Source organism: Varanus komodoensis, unplaced genomic scaffold (assembly GCF_004798865.1).
Source record: "Varanus komodoensis strain SLA01 unplaced genomic scaffold, ASM479886v1 scaffold4, whole genome shotgun sequence".
Taxonomy (NCBI): Eukaryota; Metazoa; Chordata; class Lepidosauria; order Squamata; family Varanidae; genus Varanus; species Varanus komodoensis.
The window spans coordinates 36,909,199-36,926,971 of NW_025335941.1; the positions used below are offsets into that span (position 1 = coordinate 36,909,199).

General features: G+C 38.9%; 2 protein-coding genes across 2 annotated transcripts in view; both read left to right on the plus strand.

Annotated features, from left to right (window-relative positions):
• Positions 1–5,617, plus strand: part of TIPRL (TOR signaling pathway regulator) — a 19,089-nt gene extending 13,472 nt beyond the window's left edge. The window contains exon 8 of the transcript XR_006415887.1: positions 5,535–5,617. The gene's annotated coding sequence lies outside the window, so the exon portion shown is untranslated. The remainder of the gene's footprint in view (positions 1–5,534) is intronic.
• On the plus strand, positions 815–17,347 carry SFT2D2 (SFT2 domain containing 2). The gene is made up of 9 exons (XM_044441920.1): positions 815–1,591; positions 5,535–5,621; positions 7,160–7,245; positions 8,115–8,196; positions 10,248–10,283; positions 10,379–10,437; positions 11,416–11,445; positions 12,084–12,142; positions 13,677–17,347. Exons 1-8 carry the CDS (start codon positions 1,529–1,531, stop codon positions 12,121–12,123), a joined length of 483 nt encoding a protein of 160 aa, XP_044297855.1. The 5' UTR covers positions 815–1,528; the 3' UTR covers positions 12,124–12,142; positions 13,677–17,347.
• Positions 17,348–17,773: the final 426 nt, after the last annotated feature.

Below are 17,773 nucleotides of genomic sequence, written 5' to 3' on the forward strand. Positions count from 1 at the left end.
AACAGCTTAACAGATTAATTTTAAGTAGGAATGGTGCTAATGCTTTTTTGGGGGAAGAGATTATACTGTTAATTGATTCTCCATGCCCAAATTCAACCAGAAGCCTGAATTTACAGCATTGGAAGGATAAATTCCCATCTCCTATAATGCAGACCTTACAATACTTTCAATATTTGAAAGGGTGGTGTATAAGTGTCACCTTTGAATGTATATTTACTAGTATTTCTGGTCTGCTTTTGTTGAGGCTTACATATAATTGCCACAAAGATGTACTTCCATAGCACTTCATTAATGTGAATACAGACAATTCTACTTGTGTATATTTTTCTTATACTTCAGCTCATCTTTTGTTCTAATTTTAAAGAAATAATACAAAAATAGGCTAAAAAATTAAAATCAATTCAGCCAGGGACCCATGCCAAATAGAAATGATAGCAAGTCAGTGATTTGCATTTCCCTCAGAGAGGGAAGGAGCATTTCACACTGCTCTTCCTTTGGTAAGCAGGCACTCTTGCTACCAAACGGAGGACCTAACAGACTGTGGTGTTGCCTGGATAGTCCTGCCAGAAAACTGGCTTCATATCCCCTTCCAGGTCCCTAGTGTAAATGTACATTGCAGATGCTCCTAACTGAAAGGAAAGCCCCCAAATGTGGTTCTGAGCTCAGAGGAACTATCCACCCTCACACCCCACTATTTAATATACTGACCTTCCCTGTCTTGGATTCAGTGTTGCAAAAAACTAGAAAGTACAGACAGATGGGGCCAGTATGTACAGCAGGAGGTGCTGTTGCCATGGATCATGTGGCTTCTGCATGAGGTTGTACTGGTTTTTCCTTAATGAGTTATGCACTCCTGTTGTGTTGCTTAAACTCAAGAAAATTCTCCCATGCACATTCAATTTACTGACCTCCTGTCCTGTTGCAAAGACTATTTACGGGCAGGAGAGTGGGGAGGAAGTTGCACTCCCGTGGCAAGATTTTTTGCAATTCCTAGGCAAAAGAGTAATCATCACTGACCTACCCCAGTCAAGGTAGTTTCATACCTTTACAGCAAACGCCCGGGGCAGGAACTCTCAGTCAATAGGCAAAATAGGAATAACCTTCAACCTACCCCAATCCATCATTAGAGAACCAGACAACAACCTTTTTAAAGCGCCGTAGAAATGATACGATGCAGTACAGCAATAGCGGGATGTCCGCTTCGCCTCTTATTCTTCCTAAAGGGCTTCTGAGCAGACGCGGAAAACTACAGAACCCAAACCCGCAGTCAGCCTCACCAAGACCTTTCCAGTTCGACGGAGGTGCAGCCAGAACGCGTACTGGCCACACCTCCCAGTTTGCATTGCGTCGGGGGATTGGATTGGTTCTAAGCACGGCATGTGCCCATTCGACTGCCCGGCTTCCCGGCAGGCTGGGAGTTGTAGTATTCGGGAGCAAAAGGCGGGCTGATTTGTAGGCGTCGGCGTGAGACAAGGCAGCATCGCAGTAGGTGGAACTCGGCTGGCAACAGGTGCCTGGGCCGCTCGGAATGGACAAGTTGAAGCGGGTTCTAAGCGGGCGGGACGCGGAGGACCCAGGGCCCCTGGCTGAGGTAAGGCGGCAGCTCGAGGGTTGCTTCCCCTCGACAGGCTGAGCTGGAGGAGAGCGACCCTTGCTCGCATGCGTCTCTTGTCGCTTGGACACAGCCCCTTTCTCTGGACTTTCCTCGTTGACGCCTCGCTCTTGTCCTGCCATCATCCTCCACAGCCGCTGCGGCGCCGCTCTGCCGGCACGCCTTGCAGTGAGTGCCCCGACCGCGTCCTCGCTCCCCGTCCCAATTAGTAGGGTGGTAACCAGTTTTTGTTTTTGACTTTTTCTCCTCCCAACCCGCAGTGTTTCCTTCCTATGTATTATTTTCAGACCGCTTTCCTTTTTTCCTAGGAAGACCACCTCCCAACACCAGCGCCACCCCTGTTCCTGTTCTCTGGCAGGGCTGTTCTGCTTATAACTGAAACGCACGAGTCCCTTTCTAGACCCCAAACCTACTTTTCTAACTGCACTGGCTGCTGGTGCGTGTTTCCACCGATTCAGAGTGCCAGTGTTAGCGCTAAGCGTTTTGGGGTCAGGTTGCCTGAAGGTTCGTCTCTTCTCGTATACACCTTCTCAGGCCATAATAACAATCTCAGCTATTCCTTCCTGTGAAAGGAAATGAGTAGCTACTAAAAAGAGGGCCTCTTTTGCCACCTCGGTTGTGAAATGAGCTTCCCGGAGAGTCTCACCTGATACTTGTGTTGTATTCTTTCTGGCATCATTTATTTTCCCAGAAAGTTTAGTATTTCATTCTCTGTTTTAAATAATTTACTGCATTTTTAATCTTTGTATTGCTGCTAGGTTTTACTTTAGCTTTTACACTGTTGTTTCGAACTTTTAAATCTGGAATAGCTGTTTTATGTTGCATTTTATGGTTTTAATTGTTGTGATTCTGACAGAGCGCTTCAGCTATTGGTTGAATCAGAAATGTAATAAATAATCACCTCATCCACGCCAGAGAGTGTGAACTTGTGTTTTCATTGTAATTACTTCCTTCATTCCTGCCAGAATAGTCAACCCTTGATGACACAGGCAGAAGCAGGAGGTTTTAAATGTTATTTAATTCTGTTAATTCTTTTGAAAAATCTGACATCACTTCTTTGGAGTCTTGTTAAAATGGATTAAAATTCATAAGTTTCATAGTTTAACAAGCAAGCAGTGCAAAAGTGCATAAAACACTTCCTTGCTATGAGCAGAGCTGATAAAAGAGATTTCTATTAGACCCATCCCGATTTTAGTTCAAGCCAGCTGCTAAGCCATTCAGCCTAGTTATAGACTTGAATATTGTGAAAAGCTTACAATATGTGTATTTTTGATACACTGAATCAACAGTTAACAATGCAGGACTGAATCTCAAGGGAAGATGGAAGAGAAGGTCTTAAGAGCTGTTTACTACCAAAGGCACCCTGGGCAGAATTTGCAAGGCATAAGAAGAGGAAGAACAAAATGTTACTGTCTGAAAGTGTATCTTCAAGATCATGAATTCTCTTCTGAAGCTTGAGCTTCAAGATTTAATGGCTTTATCTGCTCATTAATCGACAGCTGTTTAGCTGATGAATCTGTATGGCCAGTCTTACTTGGTAAAGCTAGTAAGGGCTTTTCTATTTCTGGTATGTTACTATAGTGATAACTTGGATGTGTGCTTCTAACAAAAATGTTGAAACGTATAACACTAGCAAAACCAACTCACTGTTTGTGCATTATTATCATTTGTTTTTAAATAGAGAGTTATATTAATTTAATGTGATAAATATAATTTCAGGTGATGAGCTGTATCGTGTGATGACTGAATATAGCACCTTGTTTTTACTTCTCTATTTTTCTTCTTTTTTCTATTTTTCTTTTTACATTTTCATCTTTATTAAATCAATTAAAAACAAAAGCAAACCAATTTCATAGATAACAAAATAATATACAATACAAATAAGAAAAAAATAATAAAAAATTAAAACTGTACAATGACAGCAGTGCATCCCTATCTGTTGTAGTACTTTGTGCCATAGCTAATGCATTCCAGGCCCACCCCAACGATCAAGAGCAGTTTTGGGCATGGGGACCTGCAATCAGTAGGAAGATCAGTGTAAATCAGGTGCCAAATCTTGCACTAGTAGAAATCCCTTTGGTAGTGCAAAGCCACTACACTAATTTATTCTGCAAAGCAATAGACTACTTTAGGCTCAGTTATATAGGAATGTTTTGAATAATGGGAATGAGAATGACAAATGCCATAATTGTCTATGGATTTTATCCTTACTACTACGAAGGTTGAAAATCCTAGCAATAGGTCACACAGTAGAATATTATATAGTTGCCTTGGTATAGTGCTATTGTGATCAGTCCATTTACACCTACATGTTAATAGTAACAGTTCCTCCACTAGAACTAAACTGATGTCAGAAATACCAGTTTATAACTAATTTAAAGCTGTCACGCAAATTTGCTGCTTATGACCTCTTAGATTATTCCAATGCTTTTCTAGAAAGCATGCTTGGTTTATTATGAATTAACTCTTACATTTGGCCAGAGTTCAAAGAACTGCTTGATTAGTTTTGCATGTTAAAGGAAATTTTGTTTCTCAAAAGGTCACTACATGGCATTGACTTGTGAAATTAATAGTGCAATAATATGCTGTGTTAGTATGCCTAAATATATTGCCCCTTTTCAGTTTCTAAAAAAATGGAGAATGAAAAAGCCCAGTGAGAATCTTCAATAATGTGTCTAAAATGCTTAGTATATCAGCTTTGTTTTTTTTCAAAGCAAGTGATTTTAAGGCCTCTAGACAACTCAGTGTTGGGCCATGTGAACAACTCAATGAAAATGTCTGCTCAGTGCACAGCAGCTGTGAAGAAGGCAAACTCCATGCTAGGCATAATCAGGAATGGAATAGAAAATAGAACTGCCAAACTCTTACTTTCCTTGTACAAATCTTTGGCATGACTCCACCTAGAATATTGTGTTCAATTCTGGTCACCTTACCTGAAAAAGGACATTATTGAGTTGGAAAAACAACAGAAAGGGCAACAAGAATGATCAGGGGGCTGGAAAAGCTCTGCTATGAGGAGTGGCTATAACAACTGGGTCTGTTCAGTTTAGAAAAAAGGCAAGTAAGGGGAGACATGTTAGTAAAAATAGAGAGTGAGACATTTATCTCCCTCTCATTACACTCGAACCTGGGGTCATCCCATGAAGCTAATTGGTGGGAGATAAGAGGAAGTACTTCTTCACACAGTGTACAGTGAAACTATGGAATTCACTGGATTACTTTTACTCGTAAATCCAGATTTGAACAGATTGATTGAACAGATTGATGAGGGAGGAGGCTATCCGTTGCTGCTACTCTTGCTGGCTATGTGTTACCTCTTTTACCAGAGGTGGCTTGCCTACATACATCAGTTGCTGAGGAGCTTGGGCAGGAGGAGGTATTGCACCTATCCTGCTTGAGGGATCCTGTGGGCAGCTGGTTTGCCACCATGTGTGTGGAGTTGTGGAGTAGATGGACCTCTGGTCTGATTCAGCATGGCTTTTCTTATATTCTTATTATTTAATTGAATTATGTTGAAAAAAACTTGGTACAAATTAAATAAAACGGGTTCTGACACAGTTTTAGACACAATTATTATAAAGGGACACTTAAATGCTTTCAGTGAACATTTCAAAGGTGCAAGCACAAAGTTAACTTTTAACAAAGATCCATGGAATGTATTACTTTGGAAGAAAACATTACTAATCTTTTAAACAAATTTACTGAAAAGAAAGAGATCTGCTACTAGAAAGATAATTTATGAGATTCAGCAACCGCTTTATCATATCTGTCATTTACTTCAGTTGGAAATTAAGTTGTTCTTTTTAGCAATATTTTTCCTGTCTAGAAACCATGATATTGTGTTTATTAGTTCTTTGCCATGTTAGGTTGCTTGAAACAAATTGAGTTATACATACTGATACCTGCCTTTCAATATTTCCAGGTGGTTGATGCAACTTCCTTAAGCTGGGGCACAAGAATAAAAGGCTTCATAGCTTGTTTTGCTTTGGGTGTTCTGTCCTCTATTCTGGTAAGGACTGCCCCCCCCCCAAGCTTTTGTAGAATGTTGGAGGGAAACGCATAAAATATAAGAAGTGGTAACAAGTTTCCCCTTCAGGTATTCAGCATTTTGTGTCACTGAGTTTCATTGGTCTCTGTGGGTTTGTTTGTCTGTTTGTTTTTTGGGTGGGGGGAAGTGGGATTGTTGCACTCTTAGGGATTTTTCTCAAGTTGTTTTTTTTTTTTTTTGATAAATATTTCTGCAAGACTCTGAGTTCCCTAAAGACTGCTAGCACTTTCTTCTTATACATGAGTAGTGCAGTGTCAGCTACATAAGAATTGACATTTAATTTGGCTGTTAGTATATTTATTTATTTATTTATTTATTTATTTTTATTAAAACATTTCTATGCCGCCCCTTGCCAAGGCCTCGGGGCGGCTTACAACATTGAATACAAAATACATTAAAAAATGACAATTAAAATATATACAGTAAAATAAAATAAGCCTCCCTGGCCGAATAAAATTCAATAATATTAACATTTAAAATGCTGCATAAATAAAAAGGTCTTCGCCTGGCGCCGAAAAACAAATAACGACGGCGCCAGGCGGACCTCTCTGGGGAGCGCATTCCATAACTTAGGTGCCACCGCTGAGAAAGCTCTCCTCTGAGTAGCCACCCTCCTAATTTCCTTCACTGAGGGCTCCCGGAGGAGGGCCTCTCCTGCTGATCTCAAGGGGCGGCTGGGCATATATGGACGTAAGCGCTCCTTCAGGTAACCAGGACCCAAGCTGTTTAGGGCTTTATAGGTCACCACCAACACCTTGAATTGGGCCCGGACTTCAATGGGAAGCCAGTGAAGCTGACGGAGAACTGGAGTCATGTGAGCATAACGTCCAGTTCCCGTCAGCAGCCTGGCAGCTCTCTTTTGAACCAATTGAAGTATCCGGACCGTCTTCAAGGGCAGCCCCACGTAGAGCGCGTTACAGAAGTCAAGACGGCAAGTCACCAGTGCATGAGTCACTGTTGCGAGGCTGTCGTACTCCAGATAGGGGCGCAGCTGATGAATCAGCCGAAGCTGGAGGAAAGCGCTCCTCGCCGCTGCTGTTACCTGAGCTTCGAGTGAAAGCTCCGGGTCGAGGAGCACTCCCAAGCTGCGGACCTTATCCCTAGGAGGGAGTGCAACCCCGTTCAGGACAAGGTTCAATTCACCTTCTCCGAAGCCTGAACCGCCTACCAACAAGACCTCCGTCTTGTCTGGATTGAGCTTCAGTTTATTTGATCTCCCTATCCTCTTTAATTGTTGCAATAAATAGTTGTGTTTAATAGTTATAAAAATTTTGTATAAACAGTTTTTCACGGAATGGTTCACTCATCGTAGAATATTGGCTTTTTAAAAGGCTTTGTCAAAAGACTTAATGTGCATTAGGTAATTTAAAGAAATGTATGAGAGAATGAATGGCAAACGCTGAAATTTGTACTTAATAAACACAGGGTTCTTTTTCTACAATTATTCACATTTATTGTAGACTCTTTTGTGTTGTGCCCCCTTCCCTGCATCTATCTAGGGCTCCTGTTTGTTATGGGTTCCCAGGAAAGGACCAGTCTTGTTTGCAGTATTTTACACACTGGGAAATATCTCATCACTTGGAAGGTAATCTTCTTTAAAAATTTCTAATTGGTGAAAGAACAATACATATATGAATGAACTAAAAATTATATTTGAAAGTGATCATTTTTCATTTTTTTATAAATAAGTCAAAACATTTTGACAGAATAGTTAACAAAAGGAATAATGTCACATGCTTATGGATTTAATTCATGTTAGATGTGGGAAGTAATTTAACTATATTGGCTCAGTTTGTTGCATCTTACCAGTCAATGATTTTGCATTTTGTTTTCCAAGGAGTAATGTCCCTAATGGCACTTTATAAGTTACATCTTTGTAATGAATATATACTAATGATTCCAGTGGTGCAGTTGGAGTGTCATGTTTAGCTTTGATAATGAACAGAGTTTAGTATAGTGTATGCATTTTGTTTTTTATTTATTTATTTTTATTTATTTATTTAGAAAATTTCTACGCCGCCCCATTCGCCGAAGCCTCGGGGCAGCTTACAAATAAATCAATTCAAATAGTATAAATTAACAATATAAAACAAGTTAACAGTATAAAACAAGTCGCCCTGGCCAACAATAAAATAAATAAATACCATTAACAATTAAAATGACGTTTGAATAAAAAGGTCTTCGCCTGGTGCCGAAAAACAAATAACGACGGCGCCAGGCGGACCTCTCTGGGGAGCGCATTCCATAGATTGGGCGCCACCGCAGAGAAAGCCCTCCTCCAAGTACCTACCCTCCTAATTTCTTTCACGGAGGGTTCCCGGAGAAGGGCCTCTCCCGCTGATCTCAGGGGGCGGGCGGGCATATATGGACGTAAGCGCTCCTTCGGGTAACCATGCTTGCATTAAAATATTTTGATGCTTGCATTAAAATATTAAGATAGTTTTTTTGCTACAGCACCATCTTTCTTATGGGACCTATGAGACAATTGAAAAGAATGTTTGAACCCACTCGTTTGATAGCTACCATTATTATGCTTGTAAGTAATAAAGCTTTTTTGTTGATTAAATATATATTTAAATTGTACTTTATGTTTAGTGCTCTTTTTAAGAAGATTAAGATTCTTTAAAATCTTCCATAATGTTTTAAAATACTTCTATGCTTGCTTTTGCTTCTACATCATCTAAACCTATCCACAGATTGCTCTCCATGTTTTTTAAGTGACACACAGCAAAAGAACAGGGTTGTTATTAGCAATTAGCTAATATAAAATACATACAAATACTTATCAATAGGAAAGAGTAGCTAGGTTCTACTCAACCATGCTGAGTCCTCTGCAGGGCTGGAAACCAGCTGTGTTTTCCCTTCTTCTCTTCTCTTAATGCTTTCATATCTATCCTACTTACAGGTACTCTGCTTGCTCCATTAGTCTTTTGTTAAATGTGTATGTGTCATATTATGTATCTATCTATCTCATAGCCAGAATAGAATCTTTTTGGATCAGATCAAGTTCTTCTATGCTTGTATTCTGTTTCCAAGTGGCAGCCAGCCACATCTCTTTGGGAACCTTATAAAAATGGACATGAAGGCAACAGCCTTCTTTTCATGTCTATCTTCAACAAATGTCCTCTACTTTGACCTATATACTGCCTCTGTTTAGGGAGAGTGCACTTAGCTGTCATGGCAAAAAGTAGCTTGTTCTTCAGGAACTGATTTAATGCTCCTTCAATTTTTATGTTTACTGATATCTGGCTGTTGATATCTTTGAGATGGATAGTGGGGTGAAGGGTAACCATGTAATATTGCCAGTAATGTGGGCAATATTTTCACAAACTTCTTGGCCCTTATTTTTTGGGATCCTTGGACATAAGTATTCTTTACCATTGTATCTGCATGGGGTTGGGATGACTTTATTAGTTTAGGATATGGTAATTAAATGCTTGCACACAAGAAAAAATGGAGGAAACTTAGAATATACTTGCTGACAAAAACTTCTTTAAGATATGTGAACTAGAAGTATGAGTGGCATGTGTTTGAGGTGGCGGAGGCAGTGCTAGGCACTGAAATCTGTGGCTCAGGCAGGAAAGAAACACCCCCCAATAGATGTGCATATGCTAATTTACATATGTTCTAAAGTCTTTGAAAAGACTTTAAGTGTGTTTAAAAGACTCTGTTTCCTAAGGACACTTCTGTTCATAAAAATGGATATATAGAGCAGGGGGAGAGGATGACTTTTTTTTCCAAAAAAAATTCCTGGGGAGAAAAAATTGAAGGGGCAGCAGGATGTGAAGCCCATGTGAACAACAGCAGCAAAAAACACTAATCTTGGGTGATCAGATGCAACAGAGATCATCAGGTTCTTTTCTTTCAGCCGGTGCTATGGATAGCATGATGGTAGGGCAGATGGCCTGACAGAGATTTAAAGCTTCCATTTGAAGTTCCAGTCCTAATGGGCTGTGCCCTAACATTACCTCTAGGGCATGGAGAGAGTCAGAGTACTGCCATAAAAAGGTAAAGGTAAAGATTTCCCCTTGACATTAAGTCCAGTCATGCCTGACTCTAGGGGGTGGTGATCATCTCCATTTCCTAGCCGAGGGAGCCAGCGTTTGTCTGCAGACAGTCTCCGTGGTCATGTGCCCGGCATGACTAAACACCAAAGTGCACAGAACACTGTTACCTGCCCACCAAAGTGGTACCTTTTTATCTACTTGCATTTGCATGCTTTCGAACTGCAAGGTTGGCAGGAGCTGGGACGGAGCAATGGGAACTCATCCCGTTGTGCAGATTCAACCGGTGACCTTTCAGTCAACCAGCCCAGCAGCACAGCGGTTTAAACCACTGCGCCACCTGCAGTCCCTAGAGTACTGTCATAAGCTAGTCCAAAATCCTAAATATAGGTTTCTTTTGTATTGATCCTTCTTAGGTTACCTTAAATTATTTACAATGCACATCAGTTTCCTTGCTGGATCAGTCAGTGTAGACTAGCATCCTGTTTCCAGAAGTGACCTATATTCAAACCCCCACCCCACTTCAGTTATGATCATAGTGTCATATCTATTTTTCAAACTACTTTTTTTTCTCTTTTTTCAGTTGTGTCTTATATTAACTCTATGTTCAGCTTTCTGGGTAAGTTCTTAAAACTCTTACATGATTAGTATGCCTTCATAAAGCACATGGAAATTATCTTTGCAGAATTTGTAACTGTTCTTTTATTTTTTCAGTGGCACAATAAGGGACTTGTCCTAATCTTCTGCATTTTGCAGTTCTTTGCTTTGGCATGGTAGGTAACCATGCTTTCTTCTAGTATGTCTTGTTTCCTGATCAGGTGAGGTAGGGAAGAAGTGAAGTGGACTGAGCCATGACCTCAAGGGATGCTCTTGGAGTCATATCAGAGTCCCTCCCACCCCAGTCATTTCTTAGAGGAGGTGGGACACAGGGAGGGCCAGGGGCCCCTTAGTCTGCACAAGGAGTGCATATTCCTGCCATAAGCATAATATCTTTCAGAAGAAATCGGCAATTTCTAGAAGCTTACATACATTATAAAGGAAATATGTGTTTCTCTGTTGCATGCCAGTTACACATTGGACCACCTTTATAAAAGACTACCACAAAGGAACCAAGCACCCACCCATATATATCTTTTAGAAACACTAGAATTTTCTGAACACATTGCCATAGGATTCCATTTGGGCAGCAAGTTTTCATATGCCATTCCACATTTTTGTTGATGTAAAACTACTTTGCCTCTCATAGAGATGTTATTGTTTAAATCTGTCCTGTATAAATTCTTATTAATTGTTGTTGCTTCCTTGACTTTAGCTATCTAAAAGTAGGGTCACTGAGATCCAGAATAATTATAGTAATTCTCATTCATCTTCCACATTTGGCCACTTTTCTTTTGTATAAGTGGTCTACTTGTCAAAAAACTGCTGTCACTGAGAAATGAGCCCCTGCCTCATATTTGACTGCAAGTAAACCTTGGTCTTGAGAAAGGTGATACGAACAGTCTCCAATTTTCATGGAAGAAACTCTGTGATGTGCTGGTTAATCTTTTACAGGCAGGATAGTAAGGCAGATGGCATACTTGCACCTAAATGTTATCTATGTTAGCTAGTCTGTTGCTTGGCAGGTCACAACATGCAGTTGCTTCACTATTCTTGGTTTGGACTATGGATTATTATTACATTATGCCTGCTTTCGATACAGTGCAGTGGATGCATTTGTGTTTGCTGATTAATGTATTTATATTATCTCCCAGGTACAGCATTTCCTACATACCATTTGCAAGGTAATGATGACTTTCCTCAGTGAAATTCAGAAGGCATCCACTTCATAAAACAAATATTTATCTTGTGATTTATTTAGCTGAAAAATGAATCTTAAGTGTAATAAATTGCTCCTCTGTGTACCCAACATCCAGAAATTGCGTATAAAATATATAGCTGAAATAATTTAATAGAGGAACTAAAATGCGTCTTTGCTGGAAGGTTGAACTGACAGTATTTTATTGACAATATAGAAAATGCAGCATCCTCATAGTGTTAGCTGTAGTATAGGTGGTATAGAAATGTAATAAATTTGTTTTAATTTATGTCATTTCATAAACAATCTGAAAGTTGCTTTCGATTGTGCAAGCAAACAGGCTGCAATCTATATTTCTATAGAAAGTGACAGTAGAGGAGGGGGATGCAGGAGGGGGGGAAAGTGTGCTGTTATTTCAGATACTGATACTTGAAGGACTTAGATGCAATTGGGCCCAGGGACCATGAGGTTGTACAAAAGCTTCATGGAAAAGGTGGGTGTTAACTGGGGGCGTAATGCAGTTTTGTTTGAAGTAAAGTTACTTTCACACATATATCAAATATGTATGGCCAGTTTAAATTCTTAAGAGGAAAAGGTTTTATCAGTGTGTCTGTTTTTCCATAGGGATGCTGTGAAGAAATGTTTTGCTGTGTGCCTCACATAACAAGCAAGCAAACAGCTTGGTAAGTACTAAATAAGTGCCTTTTACTGGGGCAAAAATGTTAGATTCTGCAGTTCCTCCTTTTTAAGCAACAGGCATCTTGGCTTATAACGAAGAATATATTAGGTCTCAATGGATGTTTTCACATGTCATACCAACCCAACCTGGCAATAAGATAAAATAGGCTGGTCGTTCAGCAAGCAAGTCATGGTATGCTCAACAGATGGTTTGGCTTGTTGTGGGTTGTTTGTTTCTCCCCCCACCCCCACCTCCTTCTGTCCTCCTGCAGGTATACCAGGGAACTTCACAGAAGCATCAGTTTTTCTTACCCTCCCTGCCACAACTGTGAGACATTTTTGACTTGCCAATGCATTTTTGTCCCTCTAATATTTTTCTTGAGATTGCAAAAGCTGATTTTTGCAATCTCTGTTTTTGACAGCCATTAACAGTTGATGCAGAATGCCCAAGTGGCACACTGGGGCTGGAATAGCGGCTGGCAAACAATTAGTCTTAATTTTATAAAATTTTTAAAAGGTGTCTCACTTATGCAACAACAGAAGCGTGCAACTCTGCAGGTGTGGTATTTGGAAGCCTTGGTTGGCTTGATGTTGCCAGAGCTATCTGCTGCCATAGTAGAGCAGGTACCAACGCTGGATGTTGACCAAAAGAGAAGCCAAGGGGGTTTCTCCCTGCCCTTTGGTTTTTCTTGACAGTTGTCAAAAGATGAAACCAAAAGCTTGAGTGTTCTTTGCTCACATAAAGGAATAGTAAGATTTACAAAATCCTCTGTTTTAGCTACCCATAGAAATGCTCTCCAGCACACTGCAGGTATTTAAATTGGTACTCCATTTATTAGGAAGTAAGACCACATGATGTCAGTGGAGCTTCATGGTAAAGCGGAACAGCTTCAGGCTGCTCCTTGCTATGATCCCATTTTCCTGTTCCCCATCTAATGGTGCATTGTAGAACATTATAGATTTGATATGTACATATGTTTTAGGTGCCTATAATGTTGGCAGTAAGCCAGGAACACATTTGTAAGCATATTTTTCATTTTTAAAATTTCAGTGTCTTTTCTGCACATCTGTTCCAGTCTGGAGATATTCACAGGCAGAATCCACAAATGTAGTTGGGCTCTGGACCGGGTGTAAACTGCCTGGTGCCATCTAGATATTTTGGACAACTCCTGTGATCACTGACTATAGCCCTTGTGAGATGGGGCTGATGGGAGTTTTAGTCCAGAACATCTAGAGAACACAAAGTTGCTTATTTCAGCTGTGACCTAAATAACAGTCTGTGAGAAGAAGTAGGGTTTTGGAAAATTAGGTAATGGGCATTTTTTATATACAAAGGTCTCTATAAACCTGTAAAGTGTCTCATTGTGTCCAGTGCCATCAAGTACTTCTAAATGTATTTCCAACCACAACCATAAGCCACATTCCCTAGAAAATGACTGATAGATAACTTTCAAAAAGGGAAACCATATATAGAATGGAACAAAGTAGATTAAGAACTTTCATCTTAGTTTCAAAATACAATTTGCTGCTTTTGTGCAGGCCATCAAGATAAGTTCCATCTCTACACACTGAAATGTCACATGGAGGACCAGAAGACCTGCACAACCATATGAATTCTATGTCTGCACACATTAATCTGGGAGCATAGCTATTAAACTTGTTAAGTATGTGATAAAACTACCAAATGTTATTCTCCCAGGGTTAATGAATTTTGTGATAAGAAGCCCCAGGATCAATTACAGATATCATTCACTAGCTAATTGATTGTGTTACTTCAGCACAAAGTTGTCTAGTCCAGATTTTGTAGTTTTGTAACTGAAATGGCTGTTTTGGTAAACCTACAGTACATAGGATTTGAAACTATTGCCTCCTATTTACACATTTTTTACTTTCGGGGTCCAAGAACTGCCTACACACTGAATACTACAACTACCTAGATAAAAATGGTGTATTTTCTGGGGCTTTGTATAAAGTTAGTTTTGTGTCTTATTTTCTAGAATTCAGTGGTTAGTTTTCAGACTACTTTGTTTTGACAACTGTTATAATTACAGAAGGGGAAATGCTGCTTAGTTAATGTCTCCAAAAAGAACAAGTACGATTCCTTATAACTACACATTAATAGTGAATCATTGTCTGGACAGCATTAGAAGCAATGAGAATGTTCAAGTGGGAGTCTTAAAAGCAAACAAACAACCATTCATTTCTGCTAGAAGTTTGCAACGTTCCATTTCTGGCCACTTAATGTAGTATAAAAAGCCTGGATCTGAAACAATGTGAAAACCTCTGCCTTAGTGCTAATGTTCCCTCATGAATCATTTCTCTTCTCTTGCTGCTGGAGTTTTATTACAATCCCCCCCACCACACACACACACACACACATTCACTTTTACGGTTGATGAGATATAACTGCATACATATCAAATGTAGACTATCATCTATGTATTGAGAGGATCATGCTGTATTTTTAAAGTTTAATTTTCCCCAAATTACCTTACTTGCATTTGATTTTTTTTAATCATTTTGGTTGCCTTACGCTTGTTGCTCATTGGAGGGATTTGTATTGTCTTCTCATATTTGGTTTCCCAACTATGTCATGTAATGATTTGAGAAGACCCTTGGAAATTGGATCTTTAATGTCATATTAACTGATTTTATCTCTGTATAATAAGGAATGAAGTGTGTGTGCATCCACACTAAGAAACTTATTTGAGTGTACTTGAGTAACTAGTCGCTTGATTCTATTTTAATACCTGTCTTAAAACTATTTTTGGAGCACTTTGTAAAATTGCCAAGTGACCGAAGAAAAGGACCACTAATCAACCTGTCTGCTGTAGTTGCTTGTAGAACTACACTCTTCATGTATTATATCTCTTGTTCTGCATCACTTGTGATTTAGAAGAGACCAATACAGTGTTCCAGAACACAGAAGTTTCCCTAACAGCTCAGGAGTACCAAGATTATACTTACTTTTTTGTACACTGGTCCCAAGGTTTGTATCTTAATAATTGGCTAACAGCAGGTTTTTCATTAGATATTTATAAACTTGCACTTTTGAAAACTAATTTATATTGTGCCATTCACTAAGCAAGTAGATTTCAAAATTTACAAAATTAGGCATGCATTTTTTAAAAGGACAGGAACACAGTGGCTATGATATCATGAAGTTATAAAAAGTTAATGAAATGTTGGTTGCAATTCTCAGCTACTTCATGAGAAGCAATTGGAAAGCTGAAGTTTATCAGTTATATATGTGCTGAATATAAATAAAAAGAGCCAGGAAAATTAAGAACTTTAATTGATATTAAAGTTAGGGGCCCACTGTTAAAAATAAGTAGAGTACCCTACCACTTTAATCTCTGTTCCTTGTATGCATATTTCCTCATATGCTATTACCGTCAAGATTATTACCATTATGAGTAGTTCCATATTAGAGTTTCCACTGGTGCACATGATTGTTTTAAATTCAGAGCATATATATGTAGCAATTGGCAGGTCCTTAGCATTCACATATGAACTGGTATGGTACCACTTTGTATCTTTAACAAGAGTTCTATTTTTCTTAAGTGGAATGGCTGACCTAAGATCTCAATTTTAGAGTCTAGAAGTATAGATATCAAAGTGGTTACTGTATGCACTATCTTAGAGTTGTCAGTCAGCCCACAAGAAGGCTATTGTGACACAGAAGATGAGGTTTCATCTGGTGTGATAAGCTCATCACTTCCTTAAAAGCATAGCAGTTGTTATATTGTAGAAGTATTTTTCAAGTGAAATGTTGTAGAAAGGACCAGTGCAATGTGTCATAATCATACACCTTTCTCATACTAGTTGGAGGTTTCTTCAACATGAAAGGCTACAGTTTAAGTATAAACTTGAGGTATTTTTTCTGAAGAGAGAAGTACCTAAATCATGAAAAGTCTGTTTTAAAATACCAGTCCAGATCAGTTTGCCTTTTAAGCTTACCATCTTGCCTTTTAAGCTTAAGACAACAGTTTCTTCAGAGAGTTTAAAGCAATTTAAAGAAGGATTGCTGATAACACAATTTCTTCTACTAGCAAAATGGCACTTGACTAAGTGTTATTGACATGTATGCATGAATTTCATGCTTACCTTGAATTGAAGCTCTCTGGAGTTGTCTCCAGCCTCACTTACTGATGCTGCGTAAAATTGAATAGTAACAACTGTTTTTAAAAAGGCCATCAAGTGCTGTGCTTAGTATATTGCTTCAGCTTTACAAATCGTTGAAAGAACCATTAACAGTCTTGTTTAGCTTCCTTCTCTAGCAATATGTCCATCTCAGGAAGAGAAACGGAGTTCTTTTCACAAAGTGCTTAGGCTTTGGTTAATTAGCATACTTGTTTACAAAAGCTAGAGAATCAGTAGTTCAGCCTTGTATATTTAGCATATTAAAGCATATAAGCCAGCAATTTGTTTCCTCTAAAACTGTATCTTTTAAAATATATAAATTCTTAAAAATATACTTCAGATATTAACATAGATGCTTTCTAGCAGTAATTTTTCTACCTAAAATTTGCCTTCAACTTAAATGAATTTCAGATTTTGACTTTTAATTTTAAAAAATATGCACAATTTTGTTAATGATATTGGGTGCCTCTAAAAGCATTTTAGAATTATGAAAGGATTTATTTTATACCTCCCTGGTGCTGTGCTAAATGTGCATTAAGGGAACAAGGCAGGGTTGTTGAGATATTAAATAGTTGCATGCCCTAATTTTCTAAAGACTTTAAAAATCTCTGAAAATTAAATCACATTTTGGCTGTTGACCAGCCTGTTGGTTTTTGGGGAATAGGCATTTTTGTACATTATGAAAAGGGATCAGTCCAGCTCTTTTCTGATTTTCTTGCCCTCTGTTTACATTTTCATTTATTCAAGGCAATGCAGTTTGTTACTCTATTCTTATCATGTAATAAACTTCAGTAATAAACCCAGTTTTTGATTTGACAAGATTTTATCTTCAAGATGTCTTTTTTTAATGCAAAAGAAATGCCTATAAAATGTAACACGATTATATAAAGAGGAACTTTTGTAATATGTTTAATTTTTCACCTTGAATTAACGTTCCATTTTGTACACTTGTTGGCTATTGTACCATCTATATGCTGAGTTACTTTCTGTCTTGGGAACAGTATCTCTTTGAATGAGCTCTTACACTTCACTATTTCTTCTGTAATAAAGCTGGTTTGTCAACACAAGTGTTTGTCTTTTTTCAATAAAGTCAACATTGCAGAAAATTTTGGGAATGGTGAAATGCATTGTTCTGACCAGGATGTATTCTCTGGACAATATATCTGTAGTGTTACCTGTACACTGTCAGAACTGGCTTCAAGTGCACTGCATGCCAATGGGCCCTACTCCAACAGAGACCCATTGACAAGACCATTCTGGAGTTGCTTCTCTTGACTTTCACAACCTGCTTGTTCTCCTGCCTGTCAAGCAAGCTAACACTAGCAATGATAATGAAGAAGATGAGCAATCTCAGCTTGTGACAATTCTAATAAAGTAAGCTCACTGGATTCTCAGAAACCCAGAGCTAGCACTGTGCACCATTACAGGAGCTGGGAATTTTTCTTCGAACTTGACATGGTATTATCAGGACCTAGGCCTAAAAACAAGTGTTA

Coding starts and splice junctions, on each gene's coding strand:
- SFT2D2 (XM_044441920.1), top strand. CDS start 1,529: ATGGACAAGTTGAAGCGGGTTCTAAGCGGGCGGGACGCGGAGGACCCA. Junction 5,622..7,159: donor GTGTTCTGTCCTCTATTCTG/GTAAGGACTGCC, acceptor GCATCTATCTAG/GGCTCCTGTTTGTTATGGGT. Junction 7,246..8,114: donor AATATCTCATCACTTGGAAG/GTAATCTTCTTT, acceptor TTTTTGCTACAG/CACCATCTTTCTTATGGGAC.